At 41.8% G+C, this 26523-nt stretch overlaps 3 protein-coding genes across 10 annotated transcripts in view; 2 read left to right on the top strand and 1 right to left on the bottom strand.

Annotated features, from left to right (window-relative positions):
- Nucleotides 1-26523, top strand: part of LOC101771196 (indole-2-monooxygenase) — a 103643-nt gene that overhangs the window by 31120 nt on the left and 46000 nt on the right. The window contains exon 7 of the mRNA XM_012848289.1: nucleotides 24739-24765. Coding sequence (XP_012703743.1) covers nucleotides 24739-24765 — 27 coding nt within the window. The remainder of the gene's footprint in view (nucleotides 1-24738; nucleotides 24766-26523) is intronic.
- On the top strand, nucleotides 4128-8097 carry LOC101763754 (cysteine-rich receptor-like protein kinase 19). Of its 5 annotated transcripts, none has more exons than XM_004979923.4 (9): nucleotides 4128-4339; nucleotides 4474-4849; nucleotides 5278-5339; nucleotides 5713-5777; nucleotides 5915-6012; nucleotides 6111-6366; nucleotides 6466-6688; nucleotides 6801-6905; nucleotides 7675-8097. In XM_004979923.4, the coding sequence occupies exons 2-9, from the start codon at nucleotides 4496-4498 to the stop codon at nucleotides 7703-7705; spliced, it is 1194 nt and encodes a 397-aa protein (XP_004979980.1). In that variant the 5' UTR covers nucleotides 4128-4339; nucleotides 4474-4495; the 3' UTR covers nucleotides 7706-8097. The 5 variants fall into 5 exon arrangements, with proteins under 5 accessions (XP_004979980.1, XP_004979979.1, XP_022684840.1 ...); XM_004979922.4 differs by having other exon boundaries at nucleotides 6801-6936; XM_022829105.1 differs by lacking the exons at nucleotides 4128-4339; nucleotides 5278-5339 and having other exon boundaries at nucleotides 4735-4849; nucleotides 6801-6936.
- Nucleotides 10674-13693, bottom strand: LOC105915020 (cysteine-rich receptor-like protein kinase 29). Of its 4 annotated transcripts, none has more exons than XR_002678817.1 (7): nucleotides 13467-13693; nucleotides 13154-13319; nucleotides 12822-13077; nucleotides 12211-12439; nucleotides 11975-12125; nucleotides 11638-11765; nucleotides 10674-10891 (listed from the first exon to the last, which is right to left on the bottom strand). XR_002678817.1 is itself a non-coding variant. In XM_022829107.1 (7 exons), the coding sequence occupies exons 2-6, from the start codon at nucleotides 13289-13291 to the stop codon at nucleotides 11650-11652; spliced, it is 951 nt and encodes a 316-aa protein (XP_022684842.1). In that variant the 5' UTR covers nucleotides 13292-13322; nucleotides 13467-13693; the 3' UTR covers nucleotides 10674-10891; nucleotides 11638-11649. The 4 variants fall into 4 exon arrangements, 3 of the variants coding, with proteins under 3 accessions (XP_022684842.1, XP_022684841.1, XP_012703815.1); XM_022829107.1 differs by having other exon boundaries at nucleotides 11638-11826; nucleotides 13154-13322; XM_022829106.1 differs by having other exon boundaries at nucleotides 11638-11826.

Genomic DNA, 26523 nt, shown 5'->3' with positions numbered 1-26523 from the left:
TAAAGGATATTTTGGAAAGAAAATACCCTAATTTAGAAATAATGCAAATTTTACTCTATTGGCAAAAACCGAGGTAAATCCTACTCAAGTTTTATTTATAAATGTTCATGTATAAATTATACTAGTTAAACATTTATTTGGAAAATAACTTAGGTGGGAAGATCTAAGCGCATAACTTTATGATTCGTGTTGAACTAGACAAATTATAATTCAGAAACACATTTATATTTATATTTATATTTAACCAAATTAACATTTAATTACGAAAACTCGAGATAGAACCTATGCAACTTTTGTTTAGAAAGCAAATTGAATAAACATTAATCAATTTAAGTTTGACTATGAAAACCGAGGTATAACTCTAGTTAGCTATTAATTGGAAAAATTATTTAGATAAGCATTAAACAAATTAACATTAGCATGAAAACACGGGGTTAAACTCTATTGTATTTTAATTAGAAAAACAAGTATGTAAGTACTTAATCATATTAATATTTGAAGTAAATTATAAAATAGATAAAATGATTAACATTGCTTCTAATGCGTAATTTAAATTGATATGAATCTAACGCAACAAGAAAGAGGTTAAACGGAGTTGAAACATAAGATCTACGAGCTAATCAAGCTGCAGGGGTCTAATCGCGATTAACCCTAGAGAACAAGGGCTAGCGAGGAAGATTCCCGAGACACATAGTGCCCGTGAATACGATAAAGAGCAGGGTTCGATCTGAAATAGATCACGGCTTGGGCTCGGTTGAAGGAACCTAATAGATCTAGGGGGCTTTTCAAAAAAGATCCAAGACACAGAGATCTTGGAATAATTATAGATTTCTTCAGGGGCCTCCACGGAAAAGCTCGAGGAGCTTTTGGCCATGGCGGACGGCGCACTGGGAGATGAAATCGCCGGTGGTTGAGAGGTAGGGGCTTAGGTGGGTGGCGAAGGAGATAGAGGAGGTCGAGAGGGTCACGGGGGCGTGCTCACCGACGGTAGAGGACGACGGCACCGGCCGGAATCGATGGCGGACTGTGGAGGCGGCGGCTAGTTCGGGCTCCACAGGGCGGGGCTCCTCCGGCGGCCAAACGACGACAGGGTGTAGCGGCGGGTGTGCGGGGCGACGTCCCGAAGCTCCAGAAGGGGCCGGTTTCGTCCGGCGGGCAGCGGAGCCGGTGAATCGAGCGGAAAGCCAGCGAGGCTAGAGGGAGGGAAGGAGAGCTGGGCCATGGTTGGGCTCGCGGGTGCGGGCTCGGCCCAAAAGGTTAGGTTTAGGTTTTCTTTTTTTTATTTTCAGAAGTAATTTCCTGTATAAAGAAAAATCCAGATAATTCAATTAAAGCCACGGAATATACTCAAAAAATCCTAAAAATTCCACGAAAATTCCTGTGTTGATTCAGTTCAAAACTTGTAAAGTAACCCGGGAGAAGATGGATTGGTTACGCAAGACTAGGTTCAAGTCAAGCATAGGATACTCAAAGAGGAGACAAATAAAAAAAGGTGCCCCACGTGATTAGATGCTTGGCTAGGTGATTAGGTGATAAGGCGCGCACTTAGTTGTACGAGCTGCTTGTTATATATTCTCATTCTTGTTAACATATTTCCTCGCTCTAGAAGCCAATGTCAGCAAGTTTCGCGGACTCACGCAACCATATGGAGCGAGGAGTATCTAGTATTAAATTAATAACATGATCGAGTACTCACCTAACGTGAACTTCGTATAGAAGGGAGGAACGTTACTTCTGTTCATTTGCACAAAGTATTCTCTAGAAAACCGGACTCTTCTCAAGTCCTCCACAGAAAACAAAAGAAAGAAACTGTAAAAGGGATCACTCCGTCCGTGGCAGCACAATGGACACCAAGCGGCAACAGGCTATTGTGGAAGGTCACATTGCACTGACGGTAATGAAATCTCTGTCAGGAAAATAGACCTTTCTTGACAAGGTACGGATATGTGAAGCAATGCGGACAGGTAAACTGACACGAAAATGTTGCACCTGATATTGATACTTGGGCACAAAATTTTTAGAATCCAAGAAGGTGTTGGATATTCCACATACCAGTGAATTAATATTGGAATATGTGGATGCTTTTGCATTGCATTGAGCTATAAGTATGGAACATGTTGTGAAAACAATCGTGGAAAGCGCTTCACAAAACATGGGAGCAAAATCATTATTGAAGGAGAAAAGAACAATAATCTTTTTGAGCTTGGGCAACTCTAGCTATCAACTTGTTTGGTGAGGCAATTGGCAGGTTGCCAGGGCTCAAAAAAACACCCGAGCAAGTCAAAGCAATTACCATTTTCATCAATTAAGACTACAAGTTTGAGAAGCCACCTGAGCAAGCCAAGGCATCCACCATTTTCGTCTGTTCAGACTACAAGACATTGTTCTTGGTGTGGCTATTTACAAAGAAACGATATATAAAAAATTTCGATTGATTTGATTTGCTTATGATTTATATTTACATTGCAAGGATTTGTTAAGAAAAAGGCAAAAGGTAGGAGTGTCGCAGCATGCAATGAATTGAGTCGGGTATTTATAGGCATGTTGTAAGTTCTTGACATGGTTTTTGGGCTAGATATTTGAAGAGTACCACCTCTGTCCCTCTATCCTAATATAAGGCATTCTAGAATTTTCAGGACAGATTAGGGCACGTACACGGTGGTTGCGAGGGCGTCTGTATACCGCCAGCAAAGCTAGTTCATCTTACGTGTACGTGAGTTAATACGGTGAGAGAACGCAGCCGTCGCTGTGGCTCATCCTCCCAGGCTACACCGATGGTGCTTCTACCGTTGTACGACGTCCCGAAGCTCTAGAAGGGGCCGGTTTCATCCGGCGGGCAGCGGAGCTGGTGAATCGAGTGGAAAGTTGGCGGCGGCGCCCGACTCGGCTGGCGGGTTTGCAAGGTGGCGGCGCAGCACAGGCGAGGCAGGGTGGCTTGCGAGGATGGCAGGGGCGTGCGGGGGTCGGGCTTCGCTATTGATAGGGCGCGGGTGGCTGCGCCTGGCGTGGCACGCACACCAAAAGGGCGTGGCGGTGGCGTTGCCTGCCTGTGCAGCTTGGGAGAGAGCTGCAGAGCATATGGTCCCAATCGGGCCTGGCTTGGCTGGTCGGGCCTGGACTGGGCTGAGCTAGCGAGGCTCGAGGGAGGGAAGGAGAGTTGGGCTATGGTAGAGCTTTTGGGTGCGGGCTTAGCCCAAAAGGGTAGGTTGAGGTTTTCTTTTCTTTTTATTTTCAGAAGTAATTTCCCGTATAAAGAAAAATCCAGATAATTCAATAAAACCCACAAAAAATACTCTGAAAATCCTAAAAATTCCAGGAAAATTCCTAGAGATAGTTTGGGACACGAGGAGTCTAAATAAAATTACTGGAGCTTGGGAAAAGGATTTAGCTCTAGGAAAATGAGAATAATTTCCAGAAAAAATTGGTAAATTCTCAGAAGAACCTGGTCGTCGTCTAAAGATATTTTTAAAACCTTTGCACTCAATAAACACCAAGATGCATGGGCATGAATGCACACACATAGAACAAGCTCATTTAGTTTAGGAAAAACAACCAATTATTTTCCTACACTAAATTTCCTATCAAGAAAACAAATGTTGGCAAATTTTAAAATTATGAGAAAAATCATTGTTTAATTATTCTTCCTAATCACATCGTGAGATCCAAAAATTTCAAGGTGTGACAACCGTGCATTCATCATGAAACACAAAGAAGGTAATATGCCGTACTGTACCCGTTGGGGGATGACGTCTTCTGACAGACCACTTATCGTAAGCCCTGGCAGGGATTTGCTGACAGACAATATGTTAACTGACAGCTGGTATGCGCTCAGAAGTCAGAACTAATATTTCCCAGCAGGCATGTTTTTGCTGACGGATAAATAGATGTATTTACCAGCAGCAGGCAACCCATACGTAATTCAAACAGTGTTATCAATTAGACCTCGAAATAACAAAAAGTTAAGTCAATCCCCGATGCATAGTTTTTGGGCTGGGTATCGGTGGGTGGAGTACGAGACAAGCATTAGTGGGTTAGTGGAGCGCTATTCAAGGAGATCGAGATCCGATCCAGCGTTATTATAAAGGATCAGCTTGCTGCCACAAGAATAGACTATAGACCCACTTGACCCCATTCTGCCAAGATGTATTTTATTGGTTTATATTTCTTACAGAGCACACTGGCCTTTATTTGTTTTTCACGGAATTGTTTATGTCCCTATCAGATAAGCTTGCCCATCGAGCAGACTTGATTCCCGGCGAACACCGGATGCTCCGGGCGTACCATAGCTTGGAGGAAGAGATCCCTGACGCAGCTAGTAAAGGAGGGCCGAAGACGCCAGGTTTATGCTTGCTTCTTTATTTGCTTTGATTGCTTTGAGAAAGAAAATCGAAGAGCTTTTTTTGTTTGTTCCAGTTGGTTCATCAGGCTTGTTCGTCTGATTCGATACGACTCCCTTATCCTTTCGATCTGCAGATTATAATCCCCTAGAGAGAGGATGTCCGATGCATTGGGCAGGGTGAGGAACATTGTCGAGGTTGCGCTCCAGATCAAGGAGGCGGTCGACACCGTTCGAAAGAATAAGGCTGATTGTTATGAGATCGGAAGGCGCGTAAGCAGATTAAGTGCTATCCTGTCAAAGATGGAGAATTTGGAGATGGTGAAGGACCAGGCGATGATCCAGGCGCTTGAGAACCTCGAGGAGACCCTGTATCGGGCGCTGAAGCTTGTCAGGGCCTGCCAGTCGACGCGCAACATTCACCTGGGTGCAACTGGATACCTGACCAAAGAGTTGCGCCAGGTAAACCAGGTTATCATGGACCAAATTGCGGCCGCAAACTGGATTACACAGGTACTACATCTTTACAGCGTATTTTTAATTTTGTCACTTCCATATATAATGTTCCTTACGATTCTATCCACCATTTTAGAGAAACTTCTCCATGTTTTTCATTAGCTTTGGGTTGATAGACTCATTTTGTTAAGAATAAAAATTGGACAGATGCAACCTGTACGTATCATATTTGTAGAATGTATGCCTCTACCGCAAGCACGGTTGACCCAGGTGTTGGGTCCGGCATTAACAGATTTAAGTGTCCCACCTCACCTCGTCAAGATCAATATACGGACAGTTTCTTTTGTTTCGCAGCAACCTTTAGATAGTTTCTTTATTTCAGGGGTATCATTCAATTGGTACTTCCTAGCTCTTCCATTTCAACTAATAAGATAGGATAAAAATTTCATCAATAATACCTTGAGGGATTTGGTTTTCTATTTCAGGATGCTGGCCATCTAGGGGCAGTGGAGAGCTCGTCTAGCAGTGCGTCAAACAATGATACTAGGTCTGATATTTACAGTGTGCCATTCCAATTGTAGCATAGTAAATTATATGTTGTAATACTTAGTGAGTTCAACATAGAAATTAATCACCATTACGAAAAACTGTAATTCCCTTGGCAAGTCTGTATACCATCAAAGTATGCACTTGCGCAATTTTAGCTTTTATTTCCATAAAAGCCCTGGTAAACTACTCTCTTTGTCGCAAATTGTAAATCGTTTTGGCATTTCTAGGTGAAATGCCAAAACGATTTACAATTGGGATGGAGGAAGCATCTAAAACCTTACCATTATGCTACCACCATTGGTCTACCTCCATTCAGTATTATTACATCGATCGGAGGGCACTCATTTTGCTTATCGAATGTACGATGACAGATTTGGAGCTGATGGTGAGAGAAAAAGTGATCCAGCCTGTATGGAGCACTTTCTCAACCAATCAGGTAAGATCACATATTTGTTTACCGGCCTCTTTGATCTTGAATTCGAGCTATTTATTATTCACTAGTGATAGTGATCTTGCTGGTGTGTGTTTGCAGAACATCATTTATGCCTGTATGTGTACCTGTTTTTATGACAGGATTTAGAATGTTCAGTTTATCTGAGATGAAGGCCGCTACAAATAACTTCTCGGAACACAACCTGATTGGGAGAGGTGGCAGTGCTACTGTGTACAAGGTACTCCATATGCTTGGTATTTTAATTATGTTTGAGGCATTCAAATTATAATATCACGTTAACTGCATTCGTGATTAAAATTGCTGCCTATGATCCAGGGTGTAATATCTGACGTATTGGTTGCCATAAAGAGATTTTGTGCAGCTCGGCACTTACGAAGAGATGTAGATCATTATGTGAATGTCTTTGCATTGCTGGGTCAGCACCAAAATATAGTTTGCTTTCTCGGATATTGCCAGGAAACCACATACGAGAAGATGCTATACAAGGGCCGCTATGTGGAGGCTGAAATAACTAGTATGATAGTGGTCGAAGAGTACACCCCGAATGGAAACTTGTCCGACATTATCGAAGGCATGTTTCCACTTAAAGAATGACTCCAGTTATCATTTGGAGCAAAATTTAGCTTAACAATGTTAACTCTATAGGATGTTTGATTTTTTAATTTTCCAGGACAGTGTCCGCAGATGGATTGGTCTATCATATTCCAAATAATTCAAGGGATGGCACAAGGCATAGCTCATCTGCACTGGAAAAACATTATCCATATGGATTTGAAGCCAGAAAACATCCTGTTTGACTCTAATATGAACCCTAAAATCTGTGATTTTGAAATGTGCAAAATATTTGATCAAGAGGTGACTCAAGAAGTCACGGAAGAGTTAGCAGGCACCCTGTAGGACGACTTTCCATATATACTGTATTTTTGTTGCCATGACATGCACGATCAAGCTTCTTGTCGCTTCCCCCCTTCTGCTGACCCATTTATTTATTTTTTCACCATTTAGGGGATATATGGCTCCAGAATATATTGCTCAAGGTGTCATCTCAGCCAAGAATGATGTCTACAGTTTTGGCCTCTTAGTCTTATCTACCATTAGAGGAATGAGCAGGTCTGGACTTCTCCAACATTCAATTGAGTGGGTACGTAAAACATTTATAGGCAGGCATTGGTTGGGTATCTTCACAAGGAACTTGTTCAGATAAAGGTTTTCTCTTTTTTGCATTCATCATTATTCGATCTATTCTGATATCCATACTTCGGTGGAGATATTGGCCTTAAACTGTCCACTTTTTTCAACAAGGGAAAAAAGTGTAATCAGCTGTGACACAAAAAAAAGAGGAATCCTTTTGTAGGTCATACTTTATTTGGTAATTCTGCATCTTGCTCGCTGTCAGCGCTAGCAATAATTTCTGAGCATAAAAAACTGGATTGGTTTATAATTGCTCATCTCTTCATGTCATGTTGTTCCTTTTAAGGATATGTCGTTCTATTTGGGTGCCACCTCATACTTTGGGTAGTAGCCTCGTATAATCTCAAAAGTTCTCTTACCTTTCCAAATTTTACTACACCAAACATCAACATGATCTTTCAATACAGACAAGTATAAGATTATCAAAGAAATAGCAGTCTCAATAACGTAGCATATAGGTCATCATTGTTTGAATTTGTGGATGTTCATCTTAGGACTAGTCAGTGACCAATCTCGACCAAAATGATGCAGTCAAGAAGCAATAGTGTGTTAATGATCCAACACGTTAATCAAAATTGGTTAGACGGATCTGAAGAAAATGGCAACTTAGCTGACCACATGAAGAACTTCAGTTACACAATGGGTTTTACTTGTTGCCTTGTTATACACACTGACACCTTTTTCACAGGCTTGGGAGGTACGGGAAGCTCAGAGTCTGAAGGATTTATTTGACTCTGCATCTTGTGGAGAGTCACAGCTACAGGAAGTGGAAAGAAGAATACATATCGGACTGTTGTGCACCCAAGACAATCCAAGGGAGCGGCCAACCATGCCGGATGTTCTCAGGATGCTAAACAGCGAGGAAAGGCCAGCAGCCCCAACGCCACCTAGTTTCATTAAAAGATAAAAGACATAACAGACTCTCTGTGCACGTGCGCCTCCTATCGATGCAAGTGCCCTTTCCACCTGCTTCAAGCTTAATGGAATTAATTGCAAATCATATGATAGGACACCTAGTTTAGGAGTTCTAGGTACATGTAGTAACTTCTATTAACAATTAATGAGAAGAGAACGAGGCCCTGTTTAGTTGCCCAATTTTGGACAACCAAAATCACTGTGCCAGCACTGTAGCATACTGTAGTGTTTCGTTTGTATTTATGAATTATTGTCCAAATATTGACTAATTAGGCTCAAAAGATTCGTCTCGCAAAGTACAACAAAACTGTGCAATTAGTTTTTTATTTCGTCTACATTTAGTACTCCATGCATGTACCGCAAGTTTGATGTGATGGGGAATCTTATTTTTGCATAGTGCCAAAGTTGGGATTTTGGGGTAACTAAACAAGGTCCAACAATGCCACTATATATATGGTGTGTGTTCTTGTGTCATTTACCTCAAATCGTCCACGCCATCTACATGCAAAGGCTAATGTCAGCACCATCTCATCTGCATGCAACTATTCATATCCTCCACGCCGTCTACATGCAAAGTCTAAAGTTAGAATCACCTCATCTGCAAGCAACCATTCGGTACTTCCCTCTGTCTAATCCTGTTACGATTGACATACCACTTTTTGAAAACAGTAGGAGATTACTGCAAAAGATTCTGAGATTTGAAAACAGTAGGAGATTATATCTTATCTTGGATTATAGGGTACCAAAAACTTGGATTATATTGGCTAGCTGCAAGACTTGTGCCGAAAATGACTACAAGATTTATTACACTTATGGTAAACAAAAGCATCCATAAACATCCTTTCAAATTAATTGTGATCAATGGGCATAGGGTGGTTGTAGCTCTTGCATGTGCCCTTAGCACAGTGAATTGACTAGCATAGGTCTAGTGGTTCTAGTATGAAACTTTTGTGCTCGTTGACTAAACCTTTTTTTTGGCTCCAGAGTCAGTGCCTCAAGAATGTCCATAGAACAGCATTAGGGGGATGTATCTCATATCTCAATATGATATAGGCAACCCTCATTTTGAGTGAGGACATTATTAGGTCGGCGGTGATAGGAGTCCCTATCACCGCTAAACCAGGAACTGACGGTGATGCACATCACAAAAAAAAGAAGAAATATACCTGGCGTCCCCACCGCCATCGCACCGCGCCCACCGTGGGCCCCTAGGTAGCATCGCTGCTGCTACTCACGCTGCAGCCGCCACCGTTGACCCGGCCTTGTCACTGCCGCTGCTTACCCCGCACATCTTGATGTCACTGGAGCCTCGCTGCATTGTGGATCCCTACTGCCAGCCGCGGATCCTGCCATGCCGCTGCGGATCCCTGCACGCTGCCAGCGCTCCTCTATGCCAGGCCGAGGGGGTAGCGAGTGGAGGGGGAAAGGGGGGGGTGCGGAAGCAAGCGGAGGGGCGGCGAACGGAGAGGGAGAGAAGGGGAGGGCCGGCGGGAGAGGAAGGGAGGGAGGGGGCCCGCGGAGAGTGGGATAGAGGGCTGGGGTGAGAGGGAGAGAGGGAGGGGGTGGAGAGAGGGTGGGGGAGGGGAGGAGTGGGGAGAGGGAGGCAAGTGGACGCAAAGTCGTTTTCTAAATTGGGTTGAAGAAAAATTTCAGGTTCGCATCGAGTATCGCTGCTGGCTCTTGCTTGAAACTAGCGGCTCAATAAGGAACCGGCAATGAAAACGAGCACCACCGCCGGTTGTAAAGGCTGCTGCCCCCATTTGCTCCAAAACCGACAGTGAAAAGGCATCACAAATGATTCATCTATAACTGGTGGTGATAGCCCAGCGGTGATGGCCTCTTCTGTAGTAGTGGGAGTACGGCATGTACTCACACTTGCTATTTCCTACATATATTTGTACCACACAATGAATGCTGCTCAGAACAAGAGGATGTTAGTATTAGAAGATTTCCATAAGTGCTAGGCGTATGTTCCCCCAGTTGAATGCCTATGGAGAATGGTAATCCGCTGCTAGGAGACGTTTGTATGTTTATTTTGTTTAGAGATTTATGTCACTTTGTATTAGTTGAACTCGTTAGTACATGATACTGTATCTGTTATTCACTATTGGCTTGTTGTATGTTTGAAACTTGATCCTGGCACACATATGGTGTACATTTGATTTATTTTTAAAACCAGGTGTGACATCGCATATGGAAATGGTGCATTTTCATAGGTGGACAATCAATCGTATTAAGAAAAGACATTTTTAGAGGAAGTTCCCTAAGTTCACTACCTCTGGAATTAATTACCTCTAAAAATGCATTTCCACATGACATTGGTTATGTCGGTCTGTCTACGATAACATTGGGCATGGAAAAACTACAAAAAGATTTGTAAAAACCATTGAGCTGCACCACACATGCAATTTTTTGCGTGAAATGTGTGTGTGTGTGTGGGGGGGGGTGTCAACCTTTAAACCCACAACAACATCCCCCCTTGCCATCCCACCACAAACCTATTGATAACGGAAATGGGATGACCTTTTCTTTTGCCTCTTGTGGAAAACAGTTTCTAGAGGCAGCCCAAATTGAGGAACCATCTCTTGAAATCAATTTCTAGTCCATCAGCTTAAGTGTCTACGTCTAGTAATGGGGATTTCCTAACGCAGTCACTTAAGTCAGCAACCTTTTTCAGACATGATCGGCTGAACCAACATTCTCTGGAAACTCATTTCTATAGGCTTTCCATGACTGAGGACCCTAGCGTATTCCCTTGTGGACCACCTGTGCCGTAAATGGGGTGTCTTCGAAAATCACTTTTGGAGTGTCAATCTCCAAAAGAGGAGTAAATGTAGCTTCCACAATGAAATTACATCAAAGGAATCTTAGTTGTGATAGAAAAGTTCAGGTCTTCTAGAAATAATAGAGCATGCTTTATTTCATCTTGGCCATGTCTTCTCCACAATGACAACTTTTATTCATGATGCGAACACGGTATATATGTAGACCTGTAGTTTGAGATAGCATGTTAAGATCACCTGATCAGTTTGCCATATATAGAAGTACAAGATTCCACTAATAGTGATCATATGTAGTTGTTGCATGTAAAACTATGAAAACTCCTCTCCTCTCAAAAAACTAAGAAAACTATTAGTGATCATATACTAAGGGCCTATTTGGAACCAGGTGTTAAAGTTTAACACCCGTCACATCGGATGTTTAGATGCTAATTAGGAGTATTAAATATAGGCTAATTACAAAACTAATTGCACAGATAGAGTGTAATTCGCGAGATGAATCTATTAAGCCTAATTAGTCCATGATTTGATAATGTGGTGCTACAGTAACCATTTGCTAATGATGGATTAATTAGGCTTAATAGATTCGTCTCGCGAATTAGCACAGGGTTCTGCAATTAGTTTTATAATTAGCTCATGTTTAGTTCTCTTAATTAGTATCCGAACATCCGATGTGACACTGTTAAAGTTTAACACCTCGTATCCAAACACCCCGTAACTCCAGTCATAAAAAACATGTTGTTTAGGACAAGGTTTTGTCAAAGATTAAAAATTAAAAACATCAATAACTTTTACATTATTAAGTTTGAAAGCATGCAAGTTGTATTTGTGGAATTGTATTGAGCAACACTTGCAAAATCCCATAAATATTAAGGACTTTAAATATATATGTGCAAAGTAAAATTTGGTAAGTATGTGCAAAGACCAGAGGGAATGTATGCTATTCCTAGTCATACCTCGTCCACCGTTTACCATGCAGCATTGAGCAGTCTAACAATTTCAGATATGGAAGGTCTTCTCTTGCGATCAATATCCACACACTTAAGCCCAGTTTGAATGCATGCCTTTACTTCTTGCAGTAAGCCTGCATCCAATTGGGAGTATTTGGATAAAATGTACACATCATCCGTCCATGTCTGGCGCACCTACATAACTCAACTCATAATACTCACTAATAAACCACGAAATAAAAATAAAAATATATCTTTTGTAAAAACGGATACACGAAATAAATGTAACACATGCTTCTATGAAAATTATTTTGTAATCAACTAATCATCAACACTGCCTTACTTCATCAATAAATCTCTGGGCAGACTTGTCTCGATCGTCTGAATAATTCTTCTTCCTAGTTGTGATCTCGATTATCATTAAGCCTAGGCTATATATGTCTGCTTGGGTTGAGATTTCACCTCTATAAAGATATTCTGGAGCCATGTATCCACTGAATGACATTACCAACAAGAGTTTCGTAAGCATTGTTACTTGATGGGAAAGTACTCTTATTGCACTATCTGAATTAAACTTACATTACTCCCACAGGGTTTTGTGTGATCATCATTGATTTATCAGCACGACCAAAGACTCTCGACGAACCAAAATCTGTAATTTTAGGCACCTTTCTATCATCCAACAATACATTGGCAGGCTGAAGAGACATATGAATTGTAGGTGTTTCCATTCCCTCATGTAGGAAATGTAAACCTTGGCAGATCCCCTTAATAATTTTGAAGCGTGTAGCCCAATTAAGTGTATCATCTGAAGAAAGAAAAAAGGATAGATCCTCTATGAGTAATCTGGTATAAGGACCTCCAAAACATCAATTTTCATAACATAGTGACTAGAAAGCGTATGTTCATAGCCTGAACCATAATCAGTTCCATCATACTCCCTCCGTCCCAAATTACTATTCATTTTGACTTTTCTAGATACATAACATTTTCTATGTACCTAGAGATAATATATATCTAGGTGCATATAAAAACTATATATCTAGAAAAAACAAAAGCAATAGTAATTTGGGATGGAGAGAATAATATTTTAGTGCAGGAAACTGAAGTAATATATAACAATTGATATCCACACTCCAAATTAAAAAGTATGAGTGAAGAAAGAAAGAAAAGATAAAAAATTACCGTACCAAATATACACTTATCAATGCTCCCATTTGGTAAATACTCATAGCAGATAAATCTTTCAACTGAGTCTACAATAATATATCTTCGATTATGCTCCACAACTTTCTTTTCACGTTCTTGGCAGAAGCCAACTATCCTCACAATATTTTCATGACAGACATTCATAAGATGCGTAATCTCATTTTGAAATTGTTTGTCATATATGTCCTCATCCACAAGCTTCTTCACAGCAATACAATCCCCTTCTGGGAGGATTCCCTGTTTAACCGTCCATATACTATATATTGGCATGCCTACCAGTTTCTGAAAAACGCAGAAAAGGTCGTAAACATACCTTATAAACTGTTCCAAACGCCCCTTGTCCTATTTCTCTGTCAGTGGAAAAACCATCCGTAATATCACGCAGGAATGCTGCTGATAGATCCTTCGGCACTGTACTCAGCAGGCTTGGCGTGCTCGAACCAGTGTCCATTTCTGATGATTTTAGATATAGATTTAAGCTGCTACAACTCATATCGTTACAACTAGATCTTTTATCCAAACAAAACAGTTGTATTACAACTAGACATAATTACAAAATATACATAGATATGTTTAACTGTTTGTGGAACAGAAAAAACACCAGCTTCTTGATTAAAGGTACTAACCTCGGGGCCGAGAAAAACAGTTGAGGGATCCTAGCTGGGAGAACACAACGAAAGGGAGCAAAGCGAGGTTCTGATATGAGAGGCCCCTTATGTTGATTCAGTTCAAAACTTGTAAAGTAACCCGGGAGAAGATGGATTGGTTACGCAAGACTAGGTTCAAGTCAAGCATAGGATACTCAAAGAGGAGACAAATAAAAAAAGGTACCCCACGTGATTAGATGCTTGGCTAGGTGATTAGGTGATAAGGCGCGCACTTAGTTGTACGAGCTGCTTGTTATATATTCTCATTCCTGTTAACATATTTCCTCGCTCTAGAAGCCAATGTCAGCAAGTTTCGCGGACTCACGCAACCATATGGAGCGAGGAGTATCTAGTATTAAATTAATAACATGATCGAGTACTCACCTAACGTGAACTTCGTATAGAAGGGAGGAACATTACTTCTGTTCATTTGCACAAAGTATTCTCTAGAAAACCGGACTCTTCTCAAGTCCTCCACAGAAAACAAAAGAAAGAAACTGTAAAAGGGATCACTCCGTCCGTGGCAGCACAATGGACACCAAGCGGCAACAGGCTATTGTGGAAGGTCACATTGCACTGACGGTAATGAAATCTCTGTCAGGAAAATAGACCTTTCTTGACAAGGTACGGATATGTGAAGCAATGCGGACAGGTAAACTGACACGAAAATGTTGCACCTGATATTGATACTTGGGCACAAAATTTTTAGAATCCAAGAAGGTGTTGGATATTCCACATACCAGTGAATTAATATTGGAATATGTGGATGCTTTTGCATTGCATTGAGCTATAAGTATGGAACATGTTGTGAAAACAATCGTGGAAAGCGCTTCACAAAACATGGGAGCAAAATCATTATTGAAGGAGAAAAGAACAATAATCTTTTTGAGCTTGGGCAACTCTAGCTATCAACTTGTTTGGTGAGGCAATTGGCAGGTTGCCAGGGCTCAAAAAAACACCCGAGCAAGTCAAAGCAATTACCATTTTCATCAATTAAGACTACAAGTTTGAGAAGCCACCTGAGCAAGCCAAGGCATCCACCATTTTCGTCTGTTCAGACTACAAGACATTGTTCTTGGTGTGGCTATTTACAAAGAAACGATATATAAAAAATTTCGATTGATTTGATTTGCTTATGATTTATATTTACATTGCAAGGATTTGTTAAGAAAAAGGCAAAAGGTAGGAGTGTCGCAGCATGCAATGAATTGAGTCGGGTATTTATAGGCATGTTGTAAGTTCTTGACATGGTTTTTGGGCTAGATATTTGAAGAGTACCACCTCTGTCCCTCTATCCTAATATAAGGCATTCTAGAATTTTCAGGACAGATTAGGGCACGTACACGGTGGTTGCGAGGGCGTCTGTATACCGCCAGCAAAGCTAGTTCATCTTACGTGTACGTGAGTTAATACGGTGAGAGAACGCAGCCGTCGCTGTGGCTCATCCTCCCAGGCTACACCGATGGTGCTTCTACCGTTGTACGACGTCCCGAAGCTCTAGAAGGGGCCGGCTTCGTCCGGCGGGCAGCGGAGCTGGTGAATCGAGTGGAAAGTCGGTGGCGGTGCCCGACTCGGCTGGCGGGCTTGCAAGGCGGCGGTGCAGCACAGGCGAGGCAGGGTGGCTTGCGAGGATGGCAGTGGCGTGCGGGGGTCGGGCTTCGCTATTGATAGGGCGCCGGTGGTTGCGCCTGGCGTGGCACACACACCAAAAAGGTTTGGTGGTGGCGTTGCTTGCCTGTGCAGCTTGGGAGAGAGCTGTAGAGCAGATGGTCCCGGTTGGGCCTGGCTGGGCTGGTCGGGCCTGGACTGGGCTGAGCCAATGAGGCCCGAGGGTGGGAAGGAGAGTTGGGCCATGGTAGAGCTTGTGGGTGCGGGCTTAACCCAAAAGGGTAGGTTGAGGTTTTCTTTTCTTTTTCTTTTCAGAAGTAATTTCCCGTATAAAGGAAAATCCAGATAATTCAATAAAACCCACAAAAAATACTCTGAAAATCCTAAAAATTCCAGAAAAATTCCTAGAGATAGTTTGGGACACGAGGAGTCTAAATAAAATAACTGAAGCTCGTGAAAAGAATTTAGCTCTAGGAAAATGAGAATAATTTCCAGAAAAAACTGGTAAATTCTCAGAAGAACCTTGTCGTCGTCTAGAGGCATTTTAAAACCTTTGCACTCAATAAACACCAAGATGCATGGGCATGAATGCACACACATAGAACAACCTCATTTAGTTTAGGAAACACAACCAATTATATTCCTACACTAAATTTTCTGTCAAGAAACAAATGTTGAAAAATTTTAAAATTACGAGAAAATGATTGTTTAATTATTCCTCCTAATCACCTCGTGAGATCCAAAAATTTCAAGGTGTGAGAATTGCATTCATCATGAAACTTGAAGAAGGCAATATGGGGTACTTTATCCGTTGGGGGATGACGTCTGCTGACGGACCACTTATCGTAAGCTCTGGCAGGGATTTGCTGACAGACAATATGTTAACTGACAGCTGGTATGCGCTCAGATTTCAGAACTAATATTTCCCAGCAGGCATGCTTTTGCTGAAAGATAAATAGATGTATTTACCAGCAGCAGGCAACCCATACGTAATCCAAACAGTGTTATTAATTAGACCTCGAAATAATAAAAAGTTAAGTGAATCCCCGATGCATAGTTTTTGGGCTGGGTATCGGTGGTTGGAGTACGAGACAAGCATTAGTGGGCTAGTGGAGCGCTAATCAAGGAGATCGAGATCCGATCCAGCGGTATTATAAAGGATCAGCTTACTGCCACAAGAATAGACTATAGACCCACTTGACCCCATTCTGCCAAGATGTATTTTATTGGTTTATATTTCTTACAGAGCACACTGGCCTTTATTTGTTTTTCACTGCTGCTGCGTTCGATGCATCAGCTGTCTGACCTAGCTTAATTTAAGTGCTTGGCCGGCGAAGATTAAGGGGCTGTACCCTTGCTAAACTTTAGAGATTAAATTTTAGTCCCTTTTATAGTACCAAATAAAGAGCCGAACATCCTTGCTTATTTAAGTTAAAGTTTAGCTTTTAAAGTTTAGTCCATAAGGTAATTTTGGGTTGCTTATTTGGACTAAAAGGTGCACTGGACACCCATTGCTCTCATTCAATGCCTATCTGATTCCTCTCTCTCCCCCCACGCGTCGCAATGATTAGAGGTAAACAAATCATTCTTCACCTTATTAAATGTTGTTTTGCTCATGGAACCAAACAGGTAGGATTGAGGTTAGTTCCTCCAAATAAGCAACTTTTAGCCCTAAAAATAAGACCATAAGGGAAAGCCCACTGTTAATTTAATTAGGGAATCTAACTGGCTTCTTTTACTGCGACACTCTTGTTTTATAATGTGCAAATTTTCTGTCTTGCAGCCGATGTCATGCATGATTTTGAAGCATAATATATATTTGCAAGCATCGTCACCAGGTTCTATCTTGTACACCACCCACCCACCCACCCACCTCCCCTCACACAGATCGAAGAGTGAACGGGAGTGCAATGGCGGACCTTGTGCTGGGTTTGGCGAAGTCGGCGGTCAAGGAGACGGTGAATATTGCCAAGTCCGCTATTGAGGAGGAGAAGCAGCTGCAGAAGAGCGTTCAGCGTGACCTTATGCTTGTCTCGGACGAGTTCGAGATGATGCATTCCTTCCTCAACGTTGCCAAGGATCGTGTCGCGGACGATATGACGACGACTTGCGTGAGGCAGGTCCGCGACATGGCCCTGGACGTGGAGGACTGCATTGACTCCATTCTCTACCTGGACAACAAATCGAGCTGGTGGCGCCGCATGCTCCCCTCCTGGGTACCAGCGGCGGCGCCGGCCGTGGCCTTGGACAACGCTGTCGCTGGTATAGAGCTACTCAAGGCTAGGGTCGAGGCCATGGGTCAGCGGAACCTGCGCTACAACCACACCGGTAACCCTGGCTCCAAGCCTGCCGAGCAGACGCATCAGCAGGGTGCGGCCAGCGCAACAGCATCAAACATCCTCCCTCGTTCCGCCACAGCGAGGGAAGCCGCCAGGGAGCCCATCTGGCCACCTGTGGCACTCGTCAAGTTGATCAGCGGGAAAGGTGACCATGCCCTTCAAGTGATCTCGTTGTTAGGAACAGTTGGGATGGCGTCCGTCATCAAGAAGGCCTATGAAGACACACAAATCTGCACCAACTTCAGATGCCGCGCCTGGGTGAAGCTGATGCATCCTTTCAATGCCCGGGAATTTATCAGGCGCTTGGTGGCCCAATTTTGCAGAAGCTATAGTCCACAAGAAAGCGCTACCGTAGATTTTGTTGTGAAGATGACGGTGGCCACAGAAGGCGTTCTGATCAACGAATTCATGAAGCAAATGTGCCGTCAAAATTACCTTGTTGTCCTTGAAGACGTGACCACCATGGATGACTGGGAGGCGGTAAGGGCTTACCTGCCAGACAACAAGAACGGCAGCTGCATCATCGTCAGCACGCATCAGTTTGAAGTTGCAAGCCTTTGTGTCAGGCATCCACACCGACTATTGGAGCTTGAAAAAATCTCGGCTCATCACTCTGTCTATGCCCTTGTCGAGGAGGTATGCTCAATTATTTCCAATAAAATGATATACTCGCTCTTCTACTTCCATTACATTTTTGCATCAACGTGGTCTGCAATGCACGTATTTGACTGTTATCACATTCCTGACTTGTGCTTCATAATGTAATTCTACAAAACTTAGTTTACATGCCAATTATGCCATTATTATTTTTCATCATTTTGCGTTTGTAAATAGTTGATGCATAGGGGTTGAGAAATTCAAAACAGTTAAATTATAGGATCACGAGGAAGAACTATGAATTCCGCAAAAGAAAAAACTATGAAAGGGGTACTGAACAAGCTGCGGATGGCGGTGATTACTCTAGGTTAAACTGTGGAAGCAACGGATGGTCTGTGGGACTGAGACGCAAGTGTTCAGGCAACCACAAATTGCGGTTAGCATCGTGTAGTATATGGCATGGTTGTACATAGGTGATTAATTTGTGGATCGCAGAATTATCCAACATTTTGATTTGACCTCTAAAGTAAAGAATGGTTTATCTAGAAGGATGTGCCTATCGAACACTGGGTGTTTCGAAGATCCAACATTCAAATTTTCTAACTATACAACATGGTATCAATGGATTATCAAGGATTTGTAAATTTTATACCGTACAAACTTTTATCATATCATTCCAATTTGAAAGCACTTTCATATGATGCCAATTTTATGGTCATGAGTATTATAATATATGATATATATTGATAGTCAAAGTGTGTTATTGAATACTCAGATCATTTTGCCCAGGTGATATAAAACTGATTCATGCTTCTTAACCTTTTGCTGCATGGATGCTACAAATAAAGCATAATACTGCACGCGTGTATGTTTGTCTTTGTTGGATGCATTTTACTTCACTCGGAGCATGTATGTTGTCTTCTACAAGGATGTAATTTTGACACAATAAATAAACCCAATTGACAATGCTCTTTCCAATTCTTTGCAGGATGCGCCCGGAAAAGTTGAGCAAACCGTGGCGGACTTGCGGGAAACTGCTCGTGAATGGCTGGACAAACATCCACTTGTTGGCCAAGAGGCGGATTTACTTTGTTTCTCTATGCGCAGGTCTCGTCGTACTGGGCCTGTGTCCTCTGTGTGGGGGATGTCTGGTGTTGGCAAATCATTTCTTGTCAAACATCTCTGCTACGAGATGCGGATTGAAGATCCTTATATCAAGTTCGGTTGGGTGAATGTATCCCATCCATTCGATTTGATGGACTTGTCATGGCGCTTACTTTTGGATTTGAATCCTGGATATCTCCATGACCGCCAGATGTCAACGATGAAAGACCTAATTCAAGAGTGCCGTGAATATCTACATGAACAATTTGGATGCACAATTGTTATCGACGGTCTGCAATCTACAGAAGAATGGGACATGATAGAAGCTGCCTTGAAACTAGGAACCAAAAAATTCGGCTTGGATATATTTGTCATTACCAATGAAGAATGTGTCGCACAATACTGCGCAACAAACAGCAAGAATGTGTGGAATGTCAAAGGTCTCGGAGTTGACAGCGCCTTTGAACTCATCGCAGAGGTCCGTTTACTCGCAATAAGCATTCCGCAATTCTAATAATTCCTTCAGTATACCAATGAGTTCCATCTTTGAATTAGATTTAACATCTTATGCACAAAATTCCTTGTTTAGTTAGCTTCATGCAAGCACTTTCTAAACCAAGAAAATCTTTAATAAAAATGGAGAACTATATTATCCCCAATAGAAGTCCATCTAGCATATCTATTACCTCAACAATTAGGGCATGTACAACCGTTAGACAACAACCATCTAAAAGTTTTTGTCATGTCACATAAAGACAGTAATATAAATAGCTCATATAATGAGATTTTTTTATTATGTCATCGTTTCTCAACAATTATATACTAATTAATGATGACACATAGACGAGATATACAATGGTAGAGCATTGTTTATATAACATTGTCAATTGTGCTGGTCATCATATCATGTGCCAAATCCATTTCTTGGTGAAGAGATAGTTTTGCTCTCTCTCTTCGTTTAGTCACTGTCATGTAGACTAAACGTTCTTGCATGGCATCTTATATATGCCATATTTACATGTCCAGCAGCAAACATCGTGGCAGCTCTATTTGACCCCACCCTTTCCTATTTTGCCCCTATATAGTTGTGCTTATTGAATGAAATAGACATTCCAACTACCTTACTGTTTGCAACAATAAGTGATGGGTAGACCACCTAAATTCTTATACATAATTGAAATAGGCTGATATTTGGGATCAAGGTAGGAATGAAGGTCATATTTTACTTTTTGGACTCTGGAGAACGACTTGATACTTGTCATAACAACATATGTTCCCTCTTCGTCTTAGACCACATCACAGCTTATTTATCCTAATTAAATCATATTACTTACAATGTTGTCCATGTGCTTAGACATCAACAAAAACGCACAATGTCAGCATCAAACTTATATCATTTAGAAATAACAAGTGGGGTGGCCCGTGCATTTGTAGGGCACGGCTAGATTCAACAGTTAACTTTAGCATTTATCTTGAAAAAGGTTTGTCTCATAAATGTATTGCGTCAAATTAATAGTCCATTTTTATTGGAAGGTGTAACTAACAAATGTACCTAATCCAGCAAATAGTCTATTTTCAAAATCCAATTCAAGACTGACCTTGTAGTATGCAGTAATCTATACATGCCAAATTTGCATGGTAGCTGCATAATATCTCAGGGCGGGATGTTTTTGGTTTTTTTTTAAGAGAAATTTTACACTCTTTTTTATGCCATCGTTATGGTTATCTTTTTTTGGTAATAAATAAATTTATTCATATATATATATATATATATATATATCATTTGGACAATATGTTTCTCAGAGATATAACCTTCAGAGACAAGGGACCGAGGACAAAATGCAAATCTTGCACAAGTGTGGTGGACTTCCCAAAGTTATATGCGCTATAGCTGGTGATGATCGCGACGCAATTTCTTTTGGGATTTTCTCAGAAAAGATAACCTTGTGTCTGCGTTGAAGGACAAACCAAGCCTAGAAGATCTGTTTGCCTGGTTGCTTTCCTACTTCCGTTCCTGCCCAGATATCCTCAAGCCATGTATATTCTACCTGTCAATCTTCCCTCTGAACCACACGATCCGGCGGAGGCGTTTGGTGAGACGGTGGATCGCGGAGGGATACTCTAGAGACAGTAAAGAAAACACCGCAGAGAAAAACGGGGAGATATCCTTTTCCAAGCTCGTCAGTCTAAGCATGGTCCAGGTGCCACGAACAACAGAAACAACAGCAGCATCAGTTCAGCAATCCAAGAGGATGCCATTGTGCCAAGTTAATGGTTTCTTCCGTGAATACATCATATCACAGTCGATGGAAGATAATCTTGTCTTTGCACTAGAGGGCCATTGCGAAAAGAACTTCCATCGCACGGGACGTCACCTTGCCATAGATCGAAGCTGGGACAGAGACAGAAATGTGTTTAAGAGCATTGACTTTTCCCGGCTGCGATCTTTGACAGTGTTTGGTGAGTGGAAATCGTTCTTCATCTCTGAAAAGATGAGGCTGCTCCGTGTGCTTGATCTGGAGGACGTGTCTTCAGGTGTAACAAATGGTGACGTCGAGCAGATGGTGAAGCTGCTGCCCTGCTTGAAGTTCCTTTCCCTGAGAAGGTGCCGAGAAATCACTCATCTGCCAGATTCCCTGGGCGATCTGAAGCACCTCCAAACTCTGGATATCAGGGAAACATCTGTGATGAAGCTACCAGAGAGCATCATCAAGCTGGAGAAACTGCAGTACATTCGTGCTGGTACCACCAAGCATCATCAAGCTACAGAAGCAGCAGAGAACCCATCACTAACCGCAACGCCAATGAGCTGGCCATGTGCTACTCAGCTGGGGTCCTGCTTGTTGTCCAAGTTGAGCAGATACCACCATCTCGACGATGGCTCTCATAATTGCGTGAAGGTGCCCAGAGGTATTGGGAAACTTTCTAACTTGCACACGCTGGGTGACGTTGATATTGGCACTGGAAAAGGGGACGCCATTCTAGAGGAGCTCAAGAAGCTTACTCAGTTGCACAAACTTGGAGTGTCAGGCATTAACCGGGACAACATCTGGAAGCTTTTTTCAGCCATCTCAGGTCTTGCCCATCTGGAATCGTTGTCATTGAGAATGCAGGTCGATGAGGACGATGAAGCTGGCACCATGGACGGCATCTCTTTCGAACATCTAGTGAACCTACGGAGTCTTAAGTTATACGGGCTGGTAAGCAAGTTACCAGTATGGACCAAAAAGCTTAAGAATCTCACAAAATTGAGTTTACAGATGATTATGTTGCAGCAAGATCTCGTTGACAGTCCTGGTTGGCCGGAGAATACACGTCTTTTTTTGTCAGAGTTTCATGACCTCCATTTTGGTAGACAAAATCCTGTCATCTTATCCTTCCTCGAGATCTCTTATGACGCCAGGTTGCCAGCTACAATAACGTTTCACGATGACTTTTATCTTAAGGTGCTGAGGATTCGCTGCAGGTGTGTGTCAGCACTGCGGTTCTCTGGCCTACAGAAGATAAAAGGTCTGGTGGAAGTCTGGCTTAGCAGTCCCTATGATGACGGCCTCAAGCAACACTTGGAGAGCGAGCTTGCCAAATGGTCCGGAGAAATCGTAAAACCCATTTTGAGGCTGGAGGAACCAGGTTCGTCGTCGATCCCATGGCTATTAACCAGCTCGTGATGGTCATGCTCATCCACAATCTTGCCAGCTGCATGCTGGGGAATATAAAAGCGCTGTGTTCTTCTCCCTTTCCATCTCCCCATGCTATAAATGATCAGTCTTGTGAGTCAAACTAGCAATGTGGCCCGCACAAATAGGGTGGGTACTATTTTTTAACCTACTTTTGGATGTTTATTTATAAATAAATGGATGCAAATAGTTTTGTTTAGTCATATCCTTGTAATTGTTTTTGTCCTAATGGCCCAGACCAAAGTGTCGTCTATGCTTTTTTCCATCATTATATTCTGTATTTTTTGAACATGATAGGAGAGAAAAGGGAGTACCTTTTACACACACACACACACTTTTTGGTGCGTACTGACAATAATATATATATATATATATATATATATTTAACATGAATATGACATTTATTTTGGCTGGTGATGTAAATTTTTGCTTGAGAGTTTGAGGTACAATGCATGATTAAGGTTAGTGATTCAATGTATAGCACCAGAAGTAATCATCTCTGTCACACCCTGAAATTTCCAAATTTCAGGATGTGAATAAAAAGAATAAATAAACAATAATTTTCTCATCATTTTAAAATTTTCCCAACATTTATTTTTCTTTACAGGAAATTTAGTATAGGAAACTAATTGTTTGCTTTTCTAAATTAAATAATGTTGTTCTATGTCTGTGCATTCATGTCACTGCATCTTGGTGTTTCTTGAGTGTAAAAGTTTGAAAAATGCGTTTAGACGTTGCCCAGACCCTTGTGAGGATTTTTTCCATCTTTTTCTGAAAATTATTCTCCTTTTCCTAGAGCTAAATCCAATTTTTGGAAGGCTTTAGAATCCTTTTCACGAGCTCCAAGTATTTTATTTGGATTCTTTGTATCCCAATCCATCTCTGAGATTTATCTCAGATTTTTCGGAATTTTCTAGGTATTTTTCTCGCTTTAGAAAACGAGTCCAGCTATTTCTGGAATTGTTTTCGCGCAGATAAATAAAATCAGAAATTCCGAAAATAAAAAGTCAACTCGAAAATATCTTTTTCCGAGTGTGGCCTATATATATATCACCGCGTTCGTCTCGACGCGAGGATTTCAGATCTGCAAACCTTTTCACGAGTTGCATCTCCTAACTCCGTAGATGTGAAGTCAAAGTTCGGTCTTCGTCAAACTCCGGCGAGCTTTTCCGGCGAAACCGTGGACTTCCGGCGAAAACCGACACCACCATGGAGTTCCTCTCTTCGAGCTCTACGCCGTGGTGTGGTGAATTGCATGAATCCGATGTCGGCTCCGTCGTCTTCCCCAACTCCGGCGAGCTTTTCCGCCGCCATTGTTCGTCTCTGGCCGAAGGTGAGCACACCATCTTGTTCGTCTCATCAATATCGTTCCATTTTGCCGTTCATGCGCGAGATCGGATTTCGTTTCCGGCTACCCCCTCCTTCTCTCTTTCCCTCCTGTTTCTGTGTTTCTGTACGCAACTTGGGCCAGCACGCCTGGTCCGTTCATCCTGCTCGCCCAGCACCTCCGGCTCGCTTGTGCCATTGCCTGCACGCGCACCATCGCCTCCTTGCCCTGCGCATCGCGCTGCACCACCCGCCCGGGCGTCCGCCGCACCAGAACGCCGGCAGGCCGCCGGCCAGGAGCTGCACCATGCTCCTGGCGTGAGGAAGAAGATGAAGCGCTGCTTTTCGATCTAGCCCCTGGAAAATCTGTTAATTTTTGTTCATATTTCTTGTGTCTTTCAAACCTTGTAGAAAACCCCCTGTAACTTTCAGTTCCTTGCAATCTGATCCAAGCCATCCTCTTTTGCAGATCTAACCCCGAAGATCCATCTATTCGCAGTGACTATTCTCTGAGTCTTGGTAATCTTCTCAGCTAACCCTCCAAGTATACGGTTAATTATGTTTAGACCCCTACAACCTTGTTTAAACCATAGATTCTACGTTTTAATTCCGTTTTTGTCCGTTCAAGTTGCATTAGATTCATAATGATGTAAATTACACGTTAGTGGTAAAGTTTTCCTTCACACATGTTTTTGAAAATATATTTTATATTAAATTGATTAATGCCTGTCCAAATAATTCTTTCAATTAAAAGCCACTTAGAGTTATACCTTGGTGTTTCATAAATTAAATTCAATTTGATTAATGTTTATTTAATTTTTTTTCTAAATAAAATATATATAGGTTATATCTCGAGTTTTCATAATTAAATATTAATTTGGCTAATATAAATATAAATATGTTTTTAATTTAATCTACTTAGTTGAAGTCGAAATGTAAAGCTATACGCTTAGATGTCTACATGTATTTTTTTTATTAAATGTTTAAATTGCATAAATTATACTTAAATATTTATAAATAAAATTGGACTAAGCTTTACACCGTCTTTTCTTATGAAAATATAAATATGACTTGATTAATTCTAACTAAGGATATTTCTGTGAAATATCTTTACATTGTTTTTCTCAACTAAAATAAATGAAGCTTGTAGCTCTCATCTTTCTTTTATAATTTAAAATGCTCGATAGCTTTATCTTTTCAACCATAGTTCCGTTTTAAGCGTTCCTTACATTCGCGTGACCTTAGATCGAGCCTTGTCGTTTAGTACGCTCTTTTAAAGCTTTCCTTTTATTTTGGTGTATTGTTCTTAGTTGTACTTGTTTGTTGCTTGCATGTTTGTGCCGATGTTTGCTCTGAGTAGAAGGATCCCTATTCGGAAGTTTTGAAGAGTAAGAGCTTCAAGAGAGCAAGAGCTGAAAAGCAGTAAGAGTAACTTTCTGTTGGAGAAAGGCAAGTGTCCCTAACCATCCTTCTACCTATGCTTTGTTAATAATATCATGATTATGTTATCGGAACATGGAGAACCACCCAGGAAAACAGTGCTACCACAAGACTAAATGGCTCTGGTCTTGGCTGAATAATTAGAAACTCTAGTCTGGGGTGATCTTACCGAAAGGGCAAGAGGGGAGGCGTTGATGGGATATAGCACTCGCTCTTGGGGGAAGTGGGCTTTGCTAAGACACTATACCAACTAGGGGACTGCTATGTTCTGCTTCGACCTGAAACCTTAGCAGGTTACCACATTGCTAGCGAATCTTTGTAAAGGCCTCGTAGCGTCCCTATGCAATCACACCTCGGAAGTGTGGTATGGTGCCTAGCTAGCACCGCATGGTTGGGTCCAAAGTTCCTTGAACTTTTACGCGACTTGTGGGTAAAGATGTGCCACCTCTGCAGAGTGTAAAACTGATCGATCAGCCGTGCTCACGGTTAAGAGCGGCCTGGACCCTCACATGATTAATTAAACTTGAAGATGGACTCAAATCGTTATTCTGGTTATTTCTTGTGGCCTTGCTGAGTACCAACCATAAGTGTACTCACCCTTGCTTACTGCTGCTCAGAAGAAGAAGGTGTGTGAAATGTTCCGAAGATGATGCTGAGTTCTAGGCGTACGCAACCCCCAGTCGATTGCCTGTGAAGTTTGGAGTCTCCGTTTTCAGTATTTAAGCTGTGTATCTCTGATGGTCTCGTAAGTCTTTATTTGTATCTTTTTACGTGATACTGTTGCTGTTATTCACTTATGATGTCACTATATGTATGAAACTTGATCCTGGCATACATATAGGTAGCACTTGGTTTTGTCCTTAAAACCGGGTGTGACAATCTCCTTTCTTTACTTTGATCACCAATATCCGGTGGTTGTAGCCCCATAAATAAATGTTCCCATAT

The sequence above is a fragment of the Setaria italica genome, chromosome VIII, assembly GCF_000263155.2.
Source record: "Setaria italica strain Yugu1 chromosome VIII, Setaria_italica_v2.0, whole genome shotgun sequence".
Lineage (NCBI taxonomy): Eukaryota > Viridiplantae > Streptophyta > Magnoliopsida > Poales > Poaceae > Setaria > Setaria italica.
Note: the sequence above shows the minus strand (reverse complement) of the source record. Positions and strands in the feature narration are given on the sequence as shown.

Coding starts and splice junctions, on each gene's coding strand:
- LOC101763754 (XM_004979922.4), top strand. CDS start 4,496: ATGTCCGATGCATTGGGCAGGGTGAGGAACATTGTCGAGGTTGCGCTC. Junction 5,778..5,914: donor GCACTTTCTCAACCAATCAG/GTAAGATCACAT, acceptor TTTTTATGACAG/GATTTAGAATGTTCAGTTTA. Junction 6,937..7,674: donor TCCAACATTCAATTGAGTGG/GTACGTAAAACA, acceptor CCTTTTTCACAG/GCTTGGGAGGTACGGGAAGC.
- LOC105915020 (XM_022829107.1), bottom strand. CDS start 13,291: ATGGACACTGGTTCGAGCACGCCAAGCCTGCTGAGTACAGTGCCGAAG. Junction 13,078..13,153: donor CGTTTGGAACAGTTTATAAG/GTATGTTTACGA, acceptor ACGGTTAAACAG/GGAATCCTCCCAGAAGGGGA. Junction 12,440..12,821: donor CATTGATAAGTGTATATTTG/GTACGGTAATTT, acceptor TTCTTTCTTCAG/ATGATACACTTAATTGGGCT.